Source organism: Jaculus jaculus, chromosome X (genome assembly GCF_020740685.1).
Source record: "Jaculus jaculus isolate mJacJac1 chromosome X, mJacJac1.mat.Y.cur, whole genome shotgun sequence".
NCBI lineage: Eukaryota > Metazoa > Chordata > Mammalia > Rodentia > Dipodidae > Jaculus > Jaculus jaculus.
The window spans coordinates 146,582,331-146,606,538 of record NC_059125.1 but is presented as its reverse complement, the minus strand read 5'-3'; the positions used below and the strand labels follow the sequence as shown (position 1 = coordinate 146,606,538).

The 24,208-nt window shown below is 40.6% G+C and overlaps 1 protein-coding gene across 5 annotated transcripts in view; it reads right to left on the bottom strand.

The window, feature by feature from the left end:
- The window catches only part of Aff2 (AF4/FMR2 family member 2), a 551,228-nt gene extending 531,325 nt beyond the window's left edge, over positions 1-19,903 (bottom strand). For 4 of the 5 annotated variants that reach the window (XM_045140221.1, XM_004668938.2, XM_045140222.1 and 1 more), the window contains exon 1: positions 19,799-19,903. In XM_045140221.1, the coding sequence (XP_044996156.1) occupies positions 19,799-19,845 (47 nt within the window). In that variant the 5' untranslated portion in view covers positions 19,846-19,903. The remainder of the gene's footprint in view (positions 1-19,798) is intronic. The other variant, XM_045140224.1, reaches the window with a different exon arrangement.
- Positions 19,904-24,208: the final 4,305 nt, after the last annotated feature.

Sequence of the window (24,208 nt, the reverse complement as noted above, 5' to 3'; positions counted from 1 at the left end):
TGATTTCAGCGTAGATGAATAAGAAACATATGGATTGCATTTCCCTCTGAATACACAGGGGTCTCAAAATTAAAGAGGGAAAAAGGGCTTTGGGCAACATACATTTGGGGTTTTGCTAAATCCAAAAGCATCTGAGCAGAGCTCTAGAGGAGTGGTGGGCACAGAGTGCAGCTGGGTGTGTCCACCACAGACACGGACACATCTTATAGGGTTTTTAAATGTTGGATAATTAAAGGCCCATTCTTTGAAACATCCACAATGTAAGCTGATTTTTATAAGGCTTTTCTCTCTAAATGCACAAGTGCTTGAGGCAACTAGCATTGATTATTTGACTATTAAAAAGGAATGCTTAAAATAAAATAATGGCATAATTTGTTTAAAAATCAGCTCTCAACCAAAGAAAGTGTTTAATAGTAAGAAAGCTTATTCATATATATGTATACCGTGAAGAGAAGAGATGGAAGGAAGGGTAAGGACAATGTATAGAACTTACAGATATCAGATGTCCATTCGCATGTTGATTGTGTATATATACCTGGATGTTTGTATATGCAATATGTGAATATAACAGCATATATATCCATTATTATTGCTAGTAACTAACTTCTTCATGTCTCCAAATTTTGAATTCTAATGGCATTAACTGGTATCACATGTATACCATGTGTCCCAAGTTCAATTTCTCTGAATTTTATAAGGTCTTTTGTTTGGTTTCACTTGGTTTAGTTCTGTTTGTAGTTCTCACCAATTTGTATCTATGCTACATAAGGAAGAAACATTTAGTACAAACCAAACAGAATCAGATATTGTTGCAAGTGGCTTCATTAAGGATGTGTTTAAATGCCATAGTATTTGTTCCAAAGTGTTATGACAAAGGGAAGATCAAGATGCTTAAGTTCTATTCCAAAAACACACCCAGACAATGAGGACATAAGAAGAAGATAAACATACATTCTCCATTAAGAGAATATAACCATCCCACTTCAGGCAAGCACCTTAACCACTCATCTATCTTTCCAGCTCCATCTCACTTCAGATTTGGAGAAAACGTAAGTTCCTTTATGTCAGTAACAAAGTGGAGTAAAATCGCTGCCCAAATGCAGGGGAGTGATAGAGGCAGTGTGGGAGAGCAGTGGTGAGCTGCACTGCCACAGTTTCTGTAAGAAGACATCAAAATTCTAGTATGAGATGATGATAATTAATAGGGTCCATTTGTCACCTTACAAATGAAAAGAAGGTTTTGTTTAAATAAATCTTTCTAAATCTTTTTTAAAAAATTGAAAAGAAATTAAAATTTGGAATTGTAATAATCTTTGCATGATTGTATATTTGTTGCAATATTTTCACTCTTATTCTCTACCTTAAACTCTCTCCCACCCCTGGTAAAATATTGGAGACCATTTATAAATAACAGTTAATGTGAATTTAATATTACTTTATTGGAGTAATATTTTCTGGTATTTAATGTTTGAGTTTCATAGCCAATTAAAAATGAATGAATGAATGAATGAATGAATGGACAAATTTTCTCCCATGAAGTTTTAGAACCATCATAAAAACTCAGCAATTGAAACAAGGTAAAGAGCCATACAGGTCAACCTATATGTAATGCTGGAACCCTCTAGACAACATTTCTGGCAGTTTGCCAAGGCCTTGATTCTGCAGAAGATAGCCACCCACGTCCCCTTACACTCTACCAGGTAACTTCCAGTCAAGTAGAAAGTAGCAAAATGTGTAAAACCATCCCTACTCCCTAGCAAAGATCAGGCACAGGGCGATAGTCAGTAAAGTGCTTGTTCCACAAGCATAAGTACCACAGATAAATCCCCAGTATCAATGGAAAAATGCTAGGTATCGTGGCACACAGCTGTAATTGCAACTATGGGGAGGTGGAGACGTGAGGATCCTTGGACCTCACTGACCAGCCAGTCTAGCTTAATAGGTTGATATTGTATATATGTAAGTACAATGATTGAGATTGGGAGGTGATATGATGTAGAATGGAATTTCAAAGGGGAAAGTGTCAGGGGGGAGGGAGGGAATTACCATGGGATATTTTTTATAATCATGGAAAATGTTAATAAAAATTTAAAAATTAAAAAAAAGAATATAATAAATCCAGAAAAGGGGGTGCTGAAAGAAAAAAAGCATGGGTGACATCTGAGTGATGACCCCTGAGGCTGTTCTCTTACCTCCACATGTAAACACACACACACATACAAATACACAGACATGCACAAGCACACACTCTTACACACATTAGAAAGATAAAACATCAGACACAGGTAGGGAGGTAGGGTCATTGCTCAGGGCATAGCAGAAGACATTGGTTTCTAAAAGTTTCACCTACCAGTTTATGACACAGGTCATGTAAAACTTCTCCCCCACAAAACAGACCTTGGCAATGATGCATTGCAAACACAACAAATCACTGGCCAAGTAAGTACAATAAAATTCCCAACACAAAGGCTCTCATCTGTCATCCACACTCAAAGACAAGCAAATCTCTGGAAGGAATCAGCTCCTTTGGCAAAAATTCAATACTGTACAGTTGAATTTGGGGGTTTTTAATAACTCATCAATAATGGAGTACAAGAAATGACTTATTGGGTAATGACTGAAAGGTTGTGGTAAACAACAATGTGCAATGGGAGCTAGATTTTGAGTTCAGATCCTTCTTGTGCAACAAGTAAAAAAAAAGTGAATATTAGACACTGATAAAATCGCACAAGGCTACACTGGATCAGCCTTGACTCCTGGCAGCCACAAAAGAAAGCCAGATGCCCTGTGCCATGAATTTCAACCTATGATTGATGATTGCAGCCCTTTTGGAATAGTGTCTTTGGAAATGGCTTTCTGTGGCTCTGAACAATTCTGTTTCTCATGCTGATCTCATTCACATAAATCATCAGTATGAATCAACCAGAGCAGTGATGCTGAAGGGTGAGCTGGGCAGAATGGGCAAGGATATCTTTGTCATCTTAAAGTGTCATAAGTTCTGCAACCAGATGGACTTTCATATATGATCTTGGGTATCTTGGAGAAATGCATATCACCCCACCTAATTTGCATCCTTCTTTAAGTATTTAATTATCTAGCTGGGGGATCCATTCCCATAAAGGTCTCACTATGATATTTTTGTGCCTGGTCCAAGATAGGCATCTATAACAAAGTTGATGAACAACAACAACAAAGACTGAATGCTTATTCTCTTCAGAAGGCACTACACTCAAAATTTCACTCATCTCAAAGCCAGAGAGTCCCTTGCTATACAGACTGAAGGGGAATGAGAATGTCTGTAGTGTCAGATGGCCATGGTATTGAGACCCAAGCTCTACCTTGCAAAATGGTTAGCACCAAGGGATCACAGCTTTCATAGCATCCAAGTAGTAGTTTATTCAGAGGTGGTCTCATCACAGGGTACTGGCATAATGGCAGAGAACATATCCTACCTCATCTATTATCTACCTAAGTGATCGTGACCAAATGATTGAGTCCTTCTGGGCATCTTCTTTTTTCCAATATACAAAATAGCAATAATAAACTTGCCTGCTATGTCACCGTTAGGCTCAAGCGAGTTTGTGTATGAAAAATGGACAGTTATGTGTCTGGCTTTTCAATTCAAGGAGGCACCATTAGCAGCCAAGTGCATGGCAATGCTGATAGATGTGTTCAGTCCTCAGGAGGCACCAGGGTTCAACATTAGTCACATGATTTGTGTCTCCCATAACGTGGCTGTTAGAGGAGATCCTATCTGGGGAGAAGTTTCCATGAGAGAAGGTTGTATAAAGAGATCTTTTCTTAGGTCCATGATCACCTGACTAGATGATGACCTAGCAGGAAAAAGAGCCTTCAGGGCAGGTGGACACAATCACATCCCACCCACATACCTCCAGAGGGTCACCCTAGTCATTTGGGCTTGGGGCACTTTGCCCTGAGCAAGGAGAACATAGTAAATGCAGAGGGCTGCCTGCACACAGAGGGAGGACAGCTGGCTTGAACTAAAGTACTTAAGACTATTCCATACCAGGGCAAAGCAACAACTAGCAGTGTGAAACTGATAAAAAAAAAAAATCCTCTTTCCCCACTTAAAACAAAATTTCTTTCAGAGCAGTCCAAATGCTAAAAGGCAAAATCTGAATGCCAACTACTGGTAGGGAGACTACAAAAGGGGTTGGCCTAGTTCTTAACCTCCTTAAGGATCTTTACAGGTTGAAGGTTTTGCAATACTCTATTGATGCTGGGACCAGATACCAGAGTCACTATGGATAAGTAAGATCAGAGCATCTTCTCTCCTCTTTGCCATTCATACAGCACCAGAGTTGAGCCACAGCTGCATTTCGCACTGTTCTTCCATACCACTGAAATCGCTTCACACAGACTTATGAAAATTGATCATGTTTCTTTGCATATTTTTATAGCTTTTATGATTTTAGCATTTCAATTTTAAGTGGGAGATTAGCATTAGGAAAAAAAATGTGACTCTCAGAGAGCTTTAATTCTCCTGTTCACACATAATGGAGGGATACAAAGTATCTGTTATGCAGCTAAGAAAGCTTGGTCACCCTTTGTTCATCAAAATTCAGTCTTGCTGTTAACACTGAAAATATAAGGAAGTGTGTCTTAATTTGTCAGGCAATGCAGCTAGAATTTCCATTGTTGTTCCATTTATTTTAAATTTATGTCTAATCATTCAACAATTTGAATTCAAGAAGCCTCTTCTGATTTTCTAAACTGATGGATCAGAAATCACCATGAGCCACAACAATTTGGATCTAAAATCTGGAATATAGTGACAGAGCTTGCAAGATAGTAAAGGCTTCTGTCTTCTGAGTAAATATATCATTTCTCCTTTCTCTCCCAGTTAGTAAACAGAGCAATTTGTTTATTACCCTTTCAAAATGAAGTTACAAAAGGTAAAAATTGCTTATTTTTCTTCTAAAATACAGTTTCATTTTGGCCAATCTCTGTAATTATTCTGTAAAGGCATTCTTATGCTATACAATCTTTGAAGCATTTTCCTCATAAAATGAACAGTCTTTACAAAAAATTAAATGACTTCAGAAAAGCAATGATATTTTCCCCTTTCAAAAGAATAATGTAAACCCCTGAAGTCACTAATCAAATTTAGAGAAAAAAAACTATAAGTTGATCAAAAATAACACATATGATTAAAGTGAAGCTGATTTTAAAAAGAACAATGAATTTGACTTTTTGTGCTATCATTGCCCAAATGTGGTTAGATCTACTCAAGGAAGCAAGTAAAACAGTAACTACTAAGCCATTTATCCAAATAAATGTCAAGAATTTGCAAGATAGTGAAACAGAGGGTAGGTGATCAAGAATGTAGGGTTGTGTATTTAAGAGGCAGAGCAAGACTTATACACAAGGGCTGTTGGAGTCCACTGAGGTCTGCATTCAAAAAGGAGACAGTATCAACACATCAAAGAATCAACATTTCATTGACCAAATCAATTTAGAAATTCTCCCACCTACAATCTCCACTAACAAAAGATACCACCATTGCAGAAGTATGGCCAGGAAACCAACTGCTAGAAAGTGGCTGAGTAAAAGCACAAGTTTACAAGCCTACATGTCAAGGTATATCACAAATTTCCACCCCACCCATCCTAGGATGGCAGGCCCAATGTCACAGCTGATGTTGTGATCAATTAAAAAGCAGGCAGATGGGCTGGAGGAATGGCTTAGCAGTTAAGGTGTTTGCCTGCAAAGCCAGAGGATCCAGGTTCGATTCTCCAGGACCCACCTTAGCCAGATACATAAGGGGTGCACACGTGTCTGGAGGCCCTGGAGTGCTCATTCTCTCTCTCTCTCTCTCTCTCTCTCTCTCTCTCTCTCTCACTCTCTCCCTCCCTCTGTCAAATAAATAAATATTTTTTTTAAAAGCAGGCAGGGGAAGGAATAAAAAGTGGAAAGATAAAAAAAATAAGAAGAAAAATAACCGTAGCTTCAGCAATGTATTTTTCTTTTCATTTGGTCTCCAGGCGTTCAATTTTTCCTTCCTGGTACTTACATCCCTGTGGTTTTCTGGTTGTCATTGCTGTTAAAGAAATGTGTGCCTCTCGAAATAATAAGCACAGTGACTCCAAGACCCTGGACTATCCATGCGAAGTTACATAGGCACAGCCACTCAGTATGGTTTTCTCATTTTAATTCCTATAAGCTACAGCAAAATAAAAAGACTAATACTAATAATGTTGATTAATTAAAACTGTGTGGAGATTTATGATGGAGCCCTTCCCCCATCTTCTTTCTCTGTAGCTGGGCGGGGCAGCTGAACTAAAATATCTGAGAAATGTCATGTGCCATGAAGTTTCTCACTTCTGTATCATTTATGATACCCTTGAGGAGCAGACCATGCCTAAGGAAACCAAGGTCCAGCACTCCATAAGGTTCTCATTACAAACAGGAATGTGCCAGGCCAGATGCACTAGGGGTTGTCAAGCTTTGTGAACTCTCCCCCAAAAAAACTTCTCATAAATTTTGCATAACATATTGCCTGTCCTTGGATTGTTATGGTTATGTTCAACTTAAGGAAGTACTCCATACTTCATAATTTACCTTAAGTTCTAAGAGGTATGTGATGTCCATAAACTTATATGAACTTTTTCATAATTATATTTTTATATCTAAAAACACCTACATGTTCCCATCCACCTGTGAATGCTATATCTCTCCTTTTATTTCTGTTTTTTCATATGAAGGTACAGGATACACAGAGTACAAAGAGTTTTGAATGGGAAAACTCTCATTTTCCTCTTCCATGAAGGCAATGAGTTTTATGAAAGATGGGAATAACAGTTGTTAGAATACAACAATTATCCAGGTCCTGGCAATGCAATCTTATTTGGGATGACAATCTAAGGCTCAGAGATATATATACTTCCAACACCAGGGGGCAAGGAGATGATGGCCCATGGTAGGTTATAGCTGGACGAGGCAAAGTTTAGTGGTTCCCTGTGTTTTACTTTGTTTCATAAAATTCTAGTGATATTACTGACAATTTTAAGTTTGGTTTTATAATAGTATATGTTAAGGGTTTAAAATACAATTAAATATCAAAAATGACATTTCTCAACTCATCATATATTAAGACCAGCAATATTTTAGATCACTTAATCTACCACACTGAAGATATGGTCATTCTTAGACCATGCTAATCAGAATAAACCTTACATGCCCCAGACCTAAATTCAGGAAAAGGTCCATATGTCTGGTGTCATCTAACAGGATAGGAAATAAAAGACATAAAATCCCTTCTCTACCTACAAATACTTGGGATATGAATAAGCTACAAAGACAAACATAATCCTTTTGAAAATCAGATTATAAGAAGCAGACAAAATCACAACTTTATTCAATGTGTCATTTATCCTGGGTGACTAATGCATTATTTGTATGAAGTTAAAACTGAGCTTTGAGAAACTCTGAAATAAATCAAATGTCCTACTTTATGTAATTTTAACAGACAGATCCCATTAGGATTCTACTGTGCATAGCTGTTGGTTAAAAGCATTGACCAGCATCCTTATAAATTAATCAACTGAGGCAATGCTGGCTTGGCTGTCATGATTTACTACTAATATACATTTAGAATTCACCTTAACTTTTCAAGCCTTCTGAGTTTATCAAATTTCTATTCTTTTTTCAAGACATATAAGGCACTGCAATTGTTTACTAAAGCCTATGTGGTAGAAGGATGTAATAAGCACATTTTTCAATGGCTTTAGAGTGTGCATTGGCATTTCATTGTAATTTCTCAGTAAGATACTAATCAGAACACAGTGAAAACAATATTCATCATTCCTTTTTTATGGAAGAAGGGATATTTATTGAACCTTAAAGATCCAGGGGAAATTCCACAATGTTAGAAGAAGTTGGCCCCATCTTAAAGGACCAAGCAGAGAGAGAGAGAGAAGTTCCATGCCAAAAAACCCAAAAGCCACACAACACACAAGCACACTTATGAATTCCCTCTTCATCATTCTTGATGGGAAGTTTTAAAACTTGCAGTTTGAATATCTTAACGCTATTGAAGTTAAAACTGTGATGGGACTTTAAAACTAAATAAGATAATTGTGTAATTGTTCCAAAAGGGATGTCGTTACCATTTAGTCACTTAATTTTTACAAAGGTCCACAATGGCTCATGCATTTTTTGCTGAATCTTTAACTACTATGCATGTTTGATCTCTGGCTGAATCCTATTTTATTAAAAACCCATTATGTATCTACTGATCATCCTCTAAGTACATTCCTTAATGTCTGCTTAATTTAATCAGATGAAAATGTTACCTTTACTAAGGTTTCTTGGATATCTTCATCACATTTAGTCTTTCTTTCTGTATGCTGTCACCTTTAAATTTAGACTATTAAAAGAATGAAACAATGTTTAGGTAATTTTTTAAGCTGTTATTACTTTGAACTTGCTTATCAACTTATTATCCATTGCTCGGCATGGTGGCACACATCTTTAATCCCAGCACTGGAGAGGCAGAAGTAGGAGGATCACCGCGAGTTCGAGGCCACCCTGAGGCTACATAGTGAATTCCAGATCAGCCTGAGCTAGAGAAAGACCCTACCTTGAAAAATCAAAAAAAAAAAAAATTATTATCACCAATTTTCTCACAGGCACGTTGTAGCAGAAGCTCAGGCTATGTTTTCTGGAAATCTAAGTGTGAATCCAGGCTCTCCAGTAGACTATGTGATTTTATGGGACTTTGGAAAAATTAGGCGAGCACCTCTCTGATCCTCAGCTTCCTGGTCTATAAAATGGAAGTAAAATCATTTATCTTTTAAGGTCATTGTTAAATGAGGTGATGTCTATAATTTACATGACCTAAGGCTTGGTACATACTTGTTGGGGTTTTTTTGGTCACCCTATCAAAACATCTTAAAGAGATCTTAGCAGACAACATATGGAAAATTCTCCACACATCCTTGGGATGGGATTGTAATCTGAATCCTCCAGAGGCTTAAATAGACGATTTGTTCCATCTAAAAATATATGGTGGAAAACCCAAATCCTAGGTTACCCTCCAAATCAGGAACAATATAAAAAAAGGCATCTGGTTCAGGGGATAGAAAAAAAAAAAAAAACATTCAGCCAAAGCTGAAAATTTGTTCTCTTCCAGTTCAGATCATAAGTCTCAGTTCAGTCATGGTAACAAGTTAAGACACTTTTCTTAATAGTGCTGGTAATTTCAGAGCCCTGCATATGTTAAATAAGAGTTCTTCCACTGAGTCCCAGACAAATATACCTTTTTAAAGATTTCTGAACAATTAACATAATATATTGTGGTAAATGCTAACTGTAGTTATACACAGTGGCAAGAAAATAATATACACAAAGGTCTAAAATCACAAATCTGACACAATATGGGTACTTTTATAAATATCTTACTTGTTAATAAGGAATTCTCAATGAGTTCTTATACATGAGATGCACATAAGGAGTATTTAATGTGTAGCATGTTAATAAGCCCACTAGCAAATGAAAATATCTTATGAAAATAAGACAACAAATCTTTCTGTAGCTACCTGTACAGCCACAAAGTTTTAAATTCTCCTCTTAGACCTCATATTCAAACCTTTGAGTTACATCTTTGCAAATTTGACCATACAAAATAGAAATAAAATGCAGTAAATCAATACATTTATTCATGCAACAAGACACAGCTAAACACGTACTATGTGACATACCACATATAACTGATCTCAGTTTTTTAGTTTATATTACAATTTCTTTTTTAATATTTTTATTAGAGAAAGAGGGAGAGAGAGAATGTGCACATCAGGGCCCCTAGCTGCTGCAAGTTAACTCCAGACACAAGCACCACCATGTACTTCTGGCTTACATGAGATCTGGAGAATCGAACCTGGGTCCTTAGGCTTCACAGGCAAGCGCCTTATGATCTAAACCATCTCTCCAGCCCAAGATTTCTTATTTTAAAGGTAAATGTAATTTTCTTTCAAGCCTCAACTCACTGGTAAAGCCAAGGAGGAGCAGAATCATGTCATTAGTCAGAGCAGATACAGGTTCAGCTAGGTGGCATATTTGATTATGAATTTAAACCCAATGCTAATTTTTATTTTAAAAACTTCAGAAAGATTGACAAAAGTCACATCATCCAGCCCACTGTTGAGTCCCACAGCAAGCAAGTATTGCCATAACATGCATATATCCCAGAATATCCCTATGGATTAGCAGAGTAGCTAAGAATTCACTTGGACTCCACTTTCACACCAGCTCTACCACATACTATTCCTATCTGGCCTTCGTAATGTCCCTCTGTGAAATAGAGGCATCAGATAAAATCAATCGGAGTCTATGACATAGGAAATTATTATTTTCAATTTTATTATCATTATTAATGTTACTCTCATTGTAGTCACACCTTGATTTTATATTTTCAAGATCGAGCACAGTGACAGTGAATTTAATAAATACATTATCCTGTACTCTGAAATGGGAGGTTATTATTCTTAGCCATGCATTAGGAATACAGAAATAAGAAATGTGTTTTCACCTCTCACAAGACCGCAAGTGAATGAAGGCATCAAGGGAGTAAGAAAGCATCATGCTGCCCAAGCAAAAGCACACTCAGTGTGCTATGGGAAGACAGAAAAGGGTCGTCTGGCCTCACTGCACAGCAATATGTTAGTTGGAAGAATGGAGGACCCTGGGATAAATGCAGGCTAGAAACTCCATAAAGATAGAATTGGGGGCTGGAGAGATTGCTTAGTGGTTAAGGCACAAGCCTAAGGATGCAGGTTCATTTCCCTAGTACCCATGCAAGCCAGATACACAAGGTAGTACATGTGTCTGCAGTTCATCTGAAGTGCCTGGAGGCTCTGATGAGCCCATTCTCTCTACATATATAGGTCTCTCTCTCTCAAATAAATAAATAAAGCTTTTTGTTTTATAAAAAATTATAGAGGCAGGATGTGAAAGATGAAATAGCCAGTGAATTATATGGTGGTTAACTAATAATGCACACAAATAACACTAATCAGATGGTATGTACCAAGATCCTGCATACATTTTGGGGGGGAGAGTGCAGATAGTACAATATCAGTTTGCCCCTGCCAAATAAGAGTATATTTTTTTTCTTTTTAAGAAAAGAGGATGATAAAGAGAACAAGTGTATAGTATTATTTAAGAGCCATTATATACAACCACTTTGGGAAATAATTATTTGGTTATAACTTGTGCCAATTTACAAATTTTTGCTTCAATTATCTCAGGACCAAAGTTGCCCTTTGTTATTTCTTGAATAATGTTATAATCAGTGTGCCAGAATATTTGTTAAGAGTTTTGTGGTAGCCCCTAAGCAAATGATGTTTCACATTTAGGAGCATATCCATTCTCATAGCATAACAGGACTCTGGCAATTGTGTGATGAATACATGCTACTATCCAACCAGTGTCTAAAGTGAAGTGTTTTGGGCTGGAGAGATGGCTTAGTGGTTAAGCGCTTGCATGTGAAGCCTAAGGACTCCAGTTCGAGGCTCAAATCCCCAGGACCCACTTAAGCCAGATGCACAATGGGGCGCACGGGTCTGGAGTTCGTTTGCATTGGCTGGAGGCCCTGGCACGCCCATTCTCTCTTTCCCTCTCTCTCCCTCTTTCTCTCCCTCTCTGTCGCTCTCAAACAAATAAATAAGAATGAACAATAAAATTTTTGAAGTGAAGTGTTTTATGCTGAGTTCTGGATGTACCAATTACTTTACATAATGTGATTATTCCTAACATTCCATTTAAAAAATAATATCTTATTCTTTATCCCAGGCTGGCCAGGAATTCATTATGCACCCCAGGCTAGCTTTGAACTCTTGGAAATTCTCCTGCCTTAGCCTCCCAAGTACTGAAATTTTACTTATGCAGCACCCAAGCCTGGCCATTCCATTTCTTTCTGGATGTAGCTAATAGTACCAAAAGCATTCCTCTGGCCTGCAGGAGAATTGTGTCACCTACTGTAGCTCAGGTTCTGCCTCTCCCTGAAGTGTTCTTTCCTTACTGCCTGTGTCACATGGAAATTTAATCCTGTATAACAATGTCAAGTGTCTGGGGGCAGATATCTTTCGCGATACCTTTATTTACTAACAGTGACTGACTAGCCAAGCAGCATTTTCCCATGCTAGACTTCAGTTTCCTCATCTGTATCATGAGAAACATGGATCAGAGGAACCTAAATGGCCCTCGAGTCTGAAAACAGTAGGTTCTAGGAACTGATCAATGCCCATGCAACAGAGCCAAGAATTTTCCAGCAAATAAATAATAGCTAACTGATGGGACCTCTCTATGGCACCTCATCAGAGACATCCATCATGTTAAATCTAATTTAGTTACTGTGACTGTGCCGACCTGGCAGGAAAACAATCAGTCCCTTTGGAAAATTAATTTGTTCAAAAAATTAGTTGACTGACATCCTGGAGATAAAAATAAATCTTATGTGATTGTATATATTCTCATTGCTCAAGAGGTCATCATAGACATAACAGATAGTTAGGTCATCATGGACATGTTGCCACGAACTGAAGGTTACTCAAACCTCATAAAATTCTCCTTCTGGGTGGCTGAATGGATCAATCCAAACAAGAAACCCAAAGGCGAAGAGGACATCACCTTCTGCCAACGAGTCTCAGTGCCTAGGCTGGATTCCCATTGCTGCTAGAAGATATGTAGCATTTTACTTTTCATTTTTCCTTTATTAAAAACAAGCCCATTTCAATAACATTTTGAAGAGATATGTCGCCTGAAAAACACAAACTTCTGACTCCAGAAATAGAGTTTGTAATAAAGGTCAACAAGAGAAACACAATCTGCTTCAGAGTCCAGGTTTTCAGGGAGGAGGATGGAGAAATGACTTCTCATCACATGTTAAGGTTTTTTTTTTTCTTTTTTCCATTTTTCCCCAGCAAAAGGAACATTGAAAAATAAACAGATGCATGATTTTGAATTTGTAATAACCCCAATGCATGGTTTGTATACTACTATTTTTCTGCTGAAGAAACAAATGAAAGTTCACCTTAAATCACTTGCTGATTTTCTCCTTTGCAAATGAAGTGAAATGCACAGGTATATATAAAAAATACCATCCCATAACCCAAGCAATCCATAATCCAAAAAATCAGATTCTGGCTGCAGTGTTACTGTCAGCTTGGCTTAAATCATGCCATTTTATTTATGCTCATGGATAATTTTTCTCAGCTCAGTAAGTTGGGAGATGTTAGCAGCTAAGGTTATTGAAAAGATTTACTTTAAAATAAATTCAGCAATTCAAAACATTGTCCTCTCCACAGTATAGTGTGGCTTGCTTTGAACATGCATATAAAATTTCATTAAAGTGCAGCATAAAAGTTTAACTTTAGATGGACCCAGCACTGGACCTTTGTTTAACAGTTATGATAATTTATGGTGTAGATCTGCTAGAGTTAAGTAGAAAAACAGCCTTCTCATGATGAAATACAAGTCATAAAGGAAAGCTGGAGGAATCCCAACCCTCTGATCACTCATCTCTTCTTCAGATTTTTGTCACACACTCTTCTTTAACATTCTCTGTATGGACTGAAACACAATGCCAGTTCATTGACTACTGGAGCTCTATGCTTTAAAAGTTACTTCTTTAGTTTTTAATGCTAAGCTATAGCTAATAATCCATAAAAATCTCATGTTTTAAATCATACCCATAACATGGCGTTTCTATCTGTCTTTCCTATTAAGATTCTTCTGTGACCATTATTTTCCTCATTATTTTCTGCAAGCGATCAGACTTCAAACAGAGCTGACAGGAATAAGAAAAATGAAAAAGTATCACACAAACAGAGGCCAGTATTACTACCAGGATTTAGTGCACAACCACTTTTTCAAGGTGTGTGTATTTGCATTAAAGTATTTGAGCCAAGTGTGGCTCTAATCTAAATGCATGTATACTTATTGAGAATTTGTGATGGGAAGGCACCAGACTAAATGATGTATATTGGAGATAAGCCATCTTGCAGGAAGCAAATTACTTAATGCAACAGTGGTGATAGAGTAAAAAGAGCAAACAGTTTATATCGTAAGACCATCCAATTGCTGTGCAAACTTAGATAAGTCATTTAACCTTCCTGAGCTTCAGTTTTCTCATCTACGAAGTGGAACTAATATTAGCAGCTGTGACAGAACTTCAAGGTCATTCATAGGATCAAAGCAAAAAATAGATAAGGTAGTTTACAAACCTTAGGAAAGCAGTGATACCAACTTCCTACCGCCAGCTTTGGGGCTCCAAAACAACCAGACAAATGGAGCATACTCTTCTTGATGATCAACATCAAGTCTTCAAAGTTTTGATCATTTAATTCATGGGCACTTCTCAAAGGCTTCAGTTTCTACACACACACACACACACACACACACACACACACACATACAAATTTCATCACTACTACTATAATTTCAGTAATTATTCTGTACTCCATTAAAATGACATCCATAAAAGAGAAAATGAGAGGTGTGAATATGATAAAGAACATTATACACATGCATGAAACCATCATACTGAAACTCATTATTTTATGCAATTAATATATGCTAATAAAAGGGGGAAAAGATAAAGAGTACCGTACATAGATTGTTCATTTTTTTTAAATCATATTTTCATGGCTAGTCAATTATATGACACTTAAATAGACTTTTTTTGCACAAATGTGCCATACACAATTTAATCCATTGGGTTCAGCAAAAGCTAAATATTCCAACCGATACAAGAAATCAATATTCAACAAGGTTTTCTGGGGGGGGAACACCCCTCTATAGAGTTAGGAGATGTGAATTTCCAACCAAGTCTACCATTAAAAATCTATGTGGAGCACACCTTTAATCCCAGCACTCGGGAGGCAGAAGTAGGAAGATCACCATGAGTTCAAGGCCACCCTGAGACTCCACAGTGAATTCCAGGTCAGCCTGGGCTAGAGCGAGACCCTACCTCGGAAAAAAAAAAAAGAAGAAGAAGAAAAAAAGAAATTTATGTATACTTGGATATGTCACATAACCTCTCCAGGATCTAGTTTTCTCATCTACAAAATGGGACTAATTGATACACTTTCTAATTCACAATAATGGAATAAGATGCCTTGTGGAAGGCCAGGATTCTTCCTCATTTTTATGATGCAAACAAGTTGGCTCCAGCTCTACTGAAAACTAGCCCATATCACCAAGTAGCTGCAAACTTGGCAAATAAAGAGCAAAAGTTCAAAATGATTTCTCTAAGTTGAGGTCTTCAGTTCTTTAATCATCAACATACACTCCCTATTAACAGTAAATAAAATTTCTCTTTAATTATTCTTCCTTTATCTCAAATCAATCACAGAAAGACAAAATTAAAACTGAAAAATGTAATCACTGTATGAATTGTTTTGTCTACATGACAAGCTAATCAAGTATGTGGCGATTGTGCTCTTTGAAGTTCAACTTACAGTTACAAGTTCTTAGGGCGACAGCTTCTAGATGGTTTTAGAAATGGTCATTTTATCAGACGCTTAGAATTTTGAAATTATGTTAAATATGTGCAAATACTTAGGTGCATGTAGAATTCTTAGCTAAGAATAATGGGCATGACATAAAGGTTTACCATATCAAAGTCATTTCTATTCAACAATAATAGGAATGTTTAAATACAATACACTTTTTATCCATCTACAAAAGGCCCAAATGCTTGGAATCTTGTTTATGTCTATAATGACAGATTCATTTTTGAGACAGTCTTTTTCTATCTTCATTTGTATATTTTAAAGTTGTGACATACTTGGCTGACTCATTAGCAAAACAATTCATGTATCATTAAACTGATTTCTAACATGAGATAATTTTCTTCCTTTCCCAATAGACATGCTCTTTAAATTTACTGAAACATCTTTTTTATTCTTTGAGGACATATTTTTTCGCGGAATTGGAGGGGCCTTTGTCAGTAGCAAATATCACCACTTTTAATCTCCCCACCTCATATATTCCTTTAAGATACTGTATCCAGAATGGATTCTTAAGTGAATACTGAAACACACAAGAGAACGCATTTTATATGGCAAAAACATAGACTACAGAAAGTCTCCTTTGAATGAACCACAAGGGCAAAGGGTAAGAAAAACTGGGATTCTCCCATGACAGATACAGCATCCTCAGTTTGGTGAAAGCTGTGTGCCCTCGATTTCCCACCATGTACACACATCAGCAATCCTGTGCCACTACTCAGAATACCTATGCAGAACAGGGGAGTGGGTGGCAGCAGAGGAACTGCTGTGGTACATGAGCCATGCCTGGCTGGAGCTAGAACAGTTTGTTTTTGTCTGGAAGGAAGCTACCCCCTTCTAGCCCCCACGACATGGAGAAAACTGGGGAAAGTCTAAAGCACCATGGCAGGCCCAGGGGGCTGTCTTTCCCCAAGGAGGAGATGCCTGGCTGGCACATGTCCCCTTGTCAGCCCTGACCGCCTTGCAAAGACCTTTGAACTTTCTATTTATGTAACAGTTTAGTGAGTTTAAGTCTCTTCCTGTATAACTGCCCATTACCATGCTTGCCTCTAATTAGGCTACTTGTCAGACATCACATAAAATCTACAAACAATTGATGCAGTCCTTTGTAGTGAGAAACAAGCTACTAACATGATGACTTAACTGCAATTTTTCCCTAGGATTTTTAATGTTTTGCCTTTGCTATTATGGAAGTTTTCACTATTTATTCTTAAGATCTTCTCTCCTTTATTTTTGCTTCCTTTCTTTCTTATAAAGAAAGCTAAGTGTCTGACAAGGAACTTTGCCTTGACACAAAGCGATGCTTAGTTAGTGCTGGGGAGATAGGTGCTTACAGGATTGAAAGCCCATGCAATTTGTAGGCTCTGTGCTTTGGATGTTTTGTCCCTCTTAAATGGGGATTAATGACTTTGCCTTGCTGATAAAGAAGTCCAGATCTGGCCACACGATTCCAGACACTTCAAGCATTCATCTATGTGATTAACAAGAACAAATCTATGGGACGATTTAACTAATGAAATTTGATTTGTCTTATCTTGTTTCCTTTTTTACAAAAGATAAACTGATGTCTTGTGGCATACACAATCATTTATGCCTTCACTACATTTCACAGAATGGTTCGCATGAAATACCAACTCAGGTAAGCACTGTTCATGGAGACAGGACTCTTAAAGAACTTGAACCTTGGCCCTTTAATAGAGTCCAGAACATGACCCACTAAGATTCTCTTGTTATCTGTCAAATCCAGTGATACATTCAGATAGGGATGTGAGCACTCCTAGACGTTGCACATACCTGCACTCTGCGGCACCCTACACAGCCCATTCTTTCCATATGCACTTATCCCAACACGTGTATGTGTTTATAAATGGGTACTCACTTTTTATTTGCTATAACCAAGTGTTTGCAAACAATGCACAGGACTGTCGATTCACAGCCTTTCTTCATTATGTCTAGGAAAATGAATGCTTTTACGCTGTCCTGATGCATTTATTGTCATTCATTTAGGGTTGCAATAGCCATGGCTCCACGCTTGCTGTTCCACAAGTTAGTGGATTGCACTAAGATTATCTTCTTAACTTTAGGAATGCATATTTCCCTCCCATGTCCCTCTAGGGGTTTGCAGGGAGTGTATGTCTTCACTTCAATCAGGTACTTACTCTCAAGGAATGGAAGCAAACATACAATGAGCATATAACTGGTATTCTCTGGATGTCCAGAGAGAGTTTGGAAGGGTACAGACTTCTATTAAAGACAATGTCAAGCTGCTCAGTTCATCCACCACCATTCTCTGTATAGGTGTTCAAAATATGTAACAGATGTTCCTAAACACTGATGCATAGGAAAACTTGCCCCTTGCGATCAAGCAGTAAGGAGGAGAAACTGTCCTGAACCATGTGCGTACATGGTGAAGGTAGACTATTTATGCAGGTATGTGACAGTAATCCATCAGCATTTTACATCAAAGCCACTAACTGCCCAAATTGCCATGCTCCAGAACTGATGCGATATCGTTAGAGAACTGGAGGAAAAAGGTTTTGTGTTTTTCCTTATGAATAGACAACCTCTCAAAAGGAAAAAAGGGACATATGCTCTTGAAAAACATCAACTGAAAGTAATAAAAAAAAAATCTCAGCTACACCCATGAAATCAATTAGAACAATGTCTGTTAAATTAACAGTATTACCCACACCACACATTAGGCAAATTTTATGCAAGTAACAATGCTGTGGTTATCACTTGTCTGCAAAATAAATTAGTGAATAAAAGTAAAAATTGTTTGTAGGAACATAATCAACTGGGCAGTAATATGGAGATTTTATTTTTAATGGGAATACTGTCATTCTTTAACTGTAACATCATGTGCTCTGCCAAGCTGACAAGAACCCACAAAATTTTGAAAATGTCTTGCACATGAATACCAATCCAAGCAAAAAATTATTTATAATTGCTCTAAAATAAGTTCTGATGATCTTGGGTTTGCCACCAAAAGAAAAAAAAAATATGAGTGCCATAATAAAGCTGTTGGTCAAGCATCTGACCTTTTTTTTTTTTCCTAAAGAAGGAAATTGCCTAAAATATCACATCAACAAGGGAAATCCGTGTAAAAATCCACTGCACTCATAGCCAATGGCTAGTAGTTGAACACTGCAATAGATTCCAAACTGTTGGTTGGCACAGATACATTTATGTGACTATATTTAAAGGGCAACAGCCGAGAGTGTCATTTTAAGGGTCTGCTGCCAACAGCTGCCATGCCTTCCCACCTCGTCTAAGTCCTTTTTGTTTTAGCGGGGGGTAGTCTGTTAAAAGGTTTTGACATATAAAAGGCGATAACATTTGTAGTAGAAGGTGAAGTTTTGTCAAAGTTAATAGATGGGACCATCAGAATCTCTGCCTGCGCGCTGGCACAGCACAGAAAGGAACAACTTTCTGGCTCCCCAGTCACCTCTGCTGTGTGCCATCATTCCAGATCTGTCCGCTGCAACTTTAGGATGTTTTGTTAAGAACTGAGTAACCTTGGAATTCTAGCTGTGTGCCCATTACACAAACCTAAGGCTGCCTCCCAGTGGGAGGCCGATAGGGATCAGGCCGGTAATTAAATGTGCAATGACTTCAGAGATGCCGACTTTGTGGGCCAACTTTAAAAACCTTTCCTCTAGGAAGCCAAGCGCTGAAGCCGCGGGACTAGAGCCTGCATAACACAGCAGCCCCTGATGAGACTGTGGGAGTGTGGAGAACTTGGATTGGCATGAGGGCAGGTTGGCGCCCTGCACTTATGGGTGGCGAAGGAGGTGGCGACAGTGCGGGCGGTGGCTAGCTAGCCAGGGAAGGGTGATCGCCAGCACCTGGCTATATCTCCTTTGCCTCTGCCTTTGGCCGCAGGCAGTGAGCAATTGGAAAGTTGAGGCATTTCAGACAGGAGGCATCTGGGTGCCAGGAGCTCACCCCGCAAGTCGCTGGCTAGCGAAAGCCAGCGAAGGTCGCACGGTTACGTGCCACCCAGTCTGCTGTGGGCCACATGCAACTCTTTGGACTTGGAGTGCAAAAAGATGCTTTTGCCCACATCTCTCCCTGTGCCCGCACCTCCCCCATCCCCGTACCGGACCAAGGAGTCACTGCAGCCAGAGCTGGAGGTGTCTGCGAGCAAGTGGGAGGGTGTCCGGGGCGCCCCCCACGACAGCTCGGGCTCCCGTTAACAAAGGCGAAATGCCTAGACCCTACGGGAGATGCGCTCATCCAAGGAGAAGGCAAAATTAAACACCTACCACTGCTGCTCCAAGTCCCAGTCCCTGAAAAAGTCGAATAGATCCATAGCGGCCGGTCTGCGGCGGCGGCCGGGCGTTTGTGCCCGCTCCTGGCGTGTGTGCGCCGTTGCCGGCGCGGCTCGCTCTCCGCTCGGGGCGGCGCGGCTCTCCGGCCCTCCCGCCTGCTTAAAAGTGCTCGGGCCGCATTGGCCGTGGCGGCGGGCGCTCGAGGTACCTGGTCCTGCGCTCCGGGGCCGCGGTGGCGGCGGCGGCGATGGTTTGGAGCGAGCGAGCTCCTGACCGAGCCACTGCTGCCCGCGTGCCCGGCGCCCCCGAGACTGCGGAGGCTTGGCTCGGCGGGGCCGCCCGCCTGGCAGGCTGCGGGCGGGTGGCGGCAGCGGAGGCGGGGGCGACCGAGGAAGCGACAGCGGCGCGGCGCGGCAGCCGGGGCGGCAGCGGCGGCGGCGGCGGCGGCGGCTGCACAGGCGGCGGCGGCCGCGGCAGCATCACACACTTACACACTCACAGGGGGCGGAGCCTGGACATCTCGAAGCCGCGACATGGAGCAGGCACGTTATCATCCTTGGATCTGGCAGGGGCTCGCCACGCCCGCCTGCACCTCTCGGACCACCGACTCTGCCAAAATGAGCTGATGGACGCAATGGCAGAGCAGCGGACCCAAACCCAGTTTGGGACGCAGAGGCACTGGCAAGGGACGCGGGAAGGACTTAGACGCGGATTGGGGGATAGGACCCTTTCTCTGAACTCTCACTACTGGGACATGGCATGTGCTACCAGCACAGAGTACACAAACCATCTGGGGATAGGGTACACATCAGTGGCTGGGATGCTTCTCAGGCCGGAACACAGTGCAAACTTTAGCATCTGGCACTGGCATCCCCTGGGTGCGCATCGCAGGGCACACGTGTCCACGGAGGACAAGACAGTCACCTTCACGGCTTCTGCGGAGCGCTGCATCCCAGCCGGACTTCGTGTCGCGGTGCTCAGTTGGGCTGAGGGGCACTTATTAGGCCAGTAAGCTCTGGGCTCTAGATACAGTTGAGCTGCAAGAGAAGGAACAAAGGCTGCTCCCTGGAGTGATCTTTGGGTTTGGGGATAGGTCAGAGTAAACGGGGTTGCATTGTTACCTTCCTGAAACAGTCACCTCCTGCCTCAGGGTAAAGCTCTCGACATTTTCCTTCCCTGGGAAGTGGGGAAAACCGCTGGGCCTGTGCCTACTATCCCACGCACAGGCTGCTTGCCTCATTTCTGGATTGAGAATGGATCTCTCTGCACGTGGAGAGCTGAATAGAGCCCCTCCTTTCAGCCTCGACTTCCAGTTCAGCAAAGGAAGATTCGCCCCTTTTGCCCTTCCCTCAAAGGAAAAGTTTTCTCACCTTCTACAGCAAAACGCATGGAAGAAAGTGGCAAGTCCCTTTATGCCACTTCAGAAGCTTGTGTCCCAGTCGTCTGGCCTACCTTCCTCCACACCTTGGGGTGGGGGGGGCACGCTGTTGGCACATTGGTGAAATCCTATGGCTAACCTCTTAGGAAGACCCAGTGGGGTGAGAAGTGAAGGAAGGAGGTGCCCACTGGCAGTCAGTGTGATCAGAGCAAGTCACCTCTCTCTCTTTTTCCTCATCTGTAAAACTACAGATTTGAGTCAGTCACCATCTTGCTTATCCTGAACTGTTCCACTTTCTTACGTGAATAAAGTTCTGTAACATCATCTCATATACTCAAAATCATCCAGATACCTTTCCTGATTTGATCCAGAATGAACTGAGACCTTCTGTTGGGTAATTTCGTCAAGATCTGACATTTCTCTGAGAAACGGAACTGAGATTGGCACCTAGAGCCCAGAAAGCCATCCACAGTCTGTAGAAGGTATCAGCGCTTCATCTCTGGATGGTTTGGGGACTTGAGCCCAAAGGGCCCCAGGCTTTAGACTTTTATCTTTTGCTATTCTTTAGAAGAGAAAGCAAGCATATTGTTAGCATCCAGAAATGAGGCTCTGAGATCCTGCAGCACCAACATCCAGTGGGACTATGCCCAGCTGTCTATTTTACATGGGACCAAGTCCTTAATAGACACCAGTTGACTGACAGAAAATCAACCAATGATTGGGACAGCCAAAAGGAGACCACATCTCAAATTGGCTTGTCAATCTGCTACTTGTTTACTCCTGTGGGCAAATATTGCTGCTGCAGGACTTATCAGGGGGAAAAAAGGTGCAGGGTTTGCAAATAATCCATGTGCCTGTTCGTCTTCAGCCTTAGACTGTGAATCCTTAAGGTAACAAGAAATACTTCATTCTGTCTCGCTCAACCTTTATGCCCTCACTAAATGATGCTCCAATTGGATTTAATTCCTAATAATGATTGCCACCGCATAGTGCTTGATGTGCTTAAAAATCTTCATGGAAAACGAGCACATACACAAAGAACATGTAAATGGTGATTATGGTCAGTTTACATCAGGTTTACTTTCCTCAGGAGGGTGTACTGCTTGGAGAATGATACACAAGTAATATGCAAGATAAGTAAAATTGCAACAGAAATAAAGCTGTTCCTTTAAGAAATCCAGACCCCTTTCACCCTACTGGTGCACTTTCTTCCCAATCAGCAGGAGGACCAAGCAGCAGCATAAGGAGCCAGCACGAGGCAGCACTCAGAACAGAAGCGCCTGTGGGAAGGAGAGAAGAGGCAAGTGGTGCTGGCTGCTGCTTCAAAGAGGGGCAAGGGCTGTCCCTTCCTGAGATCAAACCCAAGCTGGAAAGCTTGGCTCTGTGGAAGGAGCTCCCTCCACACCACTCTCCTACAGAGAAGAGGCAAAGAGAAGCTACTGGAAGAAGTTGAGCTGCCCCTGTTGCCAGCCAGCTCAGATCCAGCACACATTCAATGGGAGCATCTCAGCAGGACAGAAGACAAACTCTGAATTCTCAAATCCAAGGCTCACTCCTTCCCTTGATACTCCTACCTTTCTTGCCCATCCCTGGCTCTGACAGCAGGAGAGGCTGACTATGGACCTCAGCTACATGGGTAAGCATGCTTTCTTCAGCAAAGGCTCACAACAAGCAAGAGCATGCAGGCTTCAGAGAGGACAGTAGAGAGCCAATAGTAAAGGCTCTCTGGAGTCATAGTCCCCTGCTGCTGTCATGCTAGCAGCTGAGCCATCCAATCTCCAGGAGGGCAAGTTCCTTCCCTCCTATTCCACTAGCTCAACCATTTTCCTTAACACAAAAGGCTCCTCTGAGCCAGCTGTTGCCCCAACTTTGACTAGCAAAGCCCCTTTCTGACCTAACAGGGCATAATCTACAACAGAGCCAAGCAACTGTCAGTGAACTTCACTATTCAAAAGCTACAGATTCTCCATTCTCTTGGCCTCACCCTCCTCTGCATTAGCTTCTGAGGTTCTAACTGCTCTGGGCCCCGGTGCTTCACCGACTTTCCTGATTGACCATACCTTCATATGAAGAAGGCTGCTAGGCTTCTGGACACTGAGAAACCTTTTTAGACAGTACAGGATCAAAAGAGATATTCCATGTCCCAATCCACTAGGTGAAAACAAAAATCATTGTGAAAAGGCTCAATTTTAGAAAACTGCTGATTCTAAGAACTTCTTGGGAAGTGAGACTTTTAACATGAAATTATGTTTAAAGGTGTTTAAGTTTCCAAGCACTAATCTTCATTTCAAAGAAGCTGAAATCATTCATACGGTTTTCCTAAAGGTACTGTCATGTAGGTTCTGAGAGATGGTGTCTAGAAATTAAAATCGATTTAAGACATTTTCACCATGCATGTCAGCTGTAGGAAATGAATAAATTGACGGTGTGTGATACATATGTCATCCCGTTACACCTCAGATTTCCACTTTAAATACACTGTTTATTTCTGACCTGAGGTACAGTCAGGCTGACTTACTTCCTAGGAGGAAAATTTGGTCTTGGTTACAGTTTACATGACCATGGCTATAGGAAGTAATGGGAACAGCAAGGGCCTTTATTACTCCTTCGAAGGTGGAGCAGCCTGCTGCTAGCTTGTGCGTGGTACTGACTGCCATAACTGATCCTGGGGCAGTTTCTTCACATAGGCTGTAATATCGAGAACAATCCATGTGCAAGGAGTAATCTTCTCCATAAATGTTAGTCCTCCTAAACCTGTGTAATGAAACTCAACACATTGTCTGAAGTCCAGTGGGACACTGAAGACTCGGCAAACCAGTCAATGAAGGGGGCAACCCAGCAGTTGTTTTCACCTTGGCTAGGGGCAATCATCTAAAACCAGGATGCACTTTATGAATATGTATATGGATGTTTCCCCACCACTTCTGGTTGTACCACTTTGGATCTCAATCTTGTGTTCCAATTGAAAGTCTCTACCTTTGGTTTGAAATTTCTTAGTTATCATAGATAATGACCCTGTGGGTTTT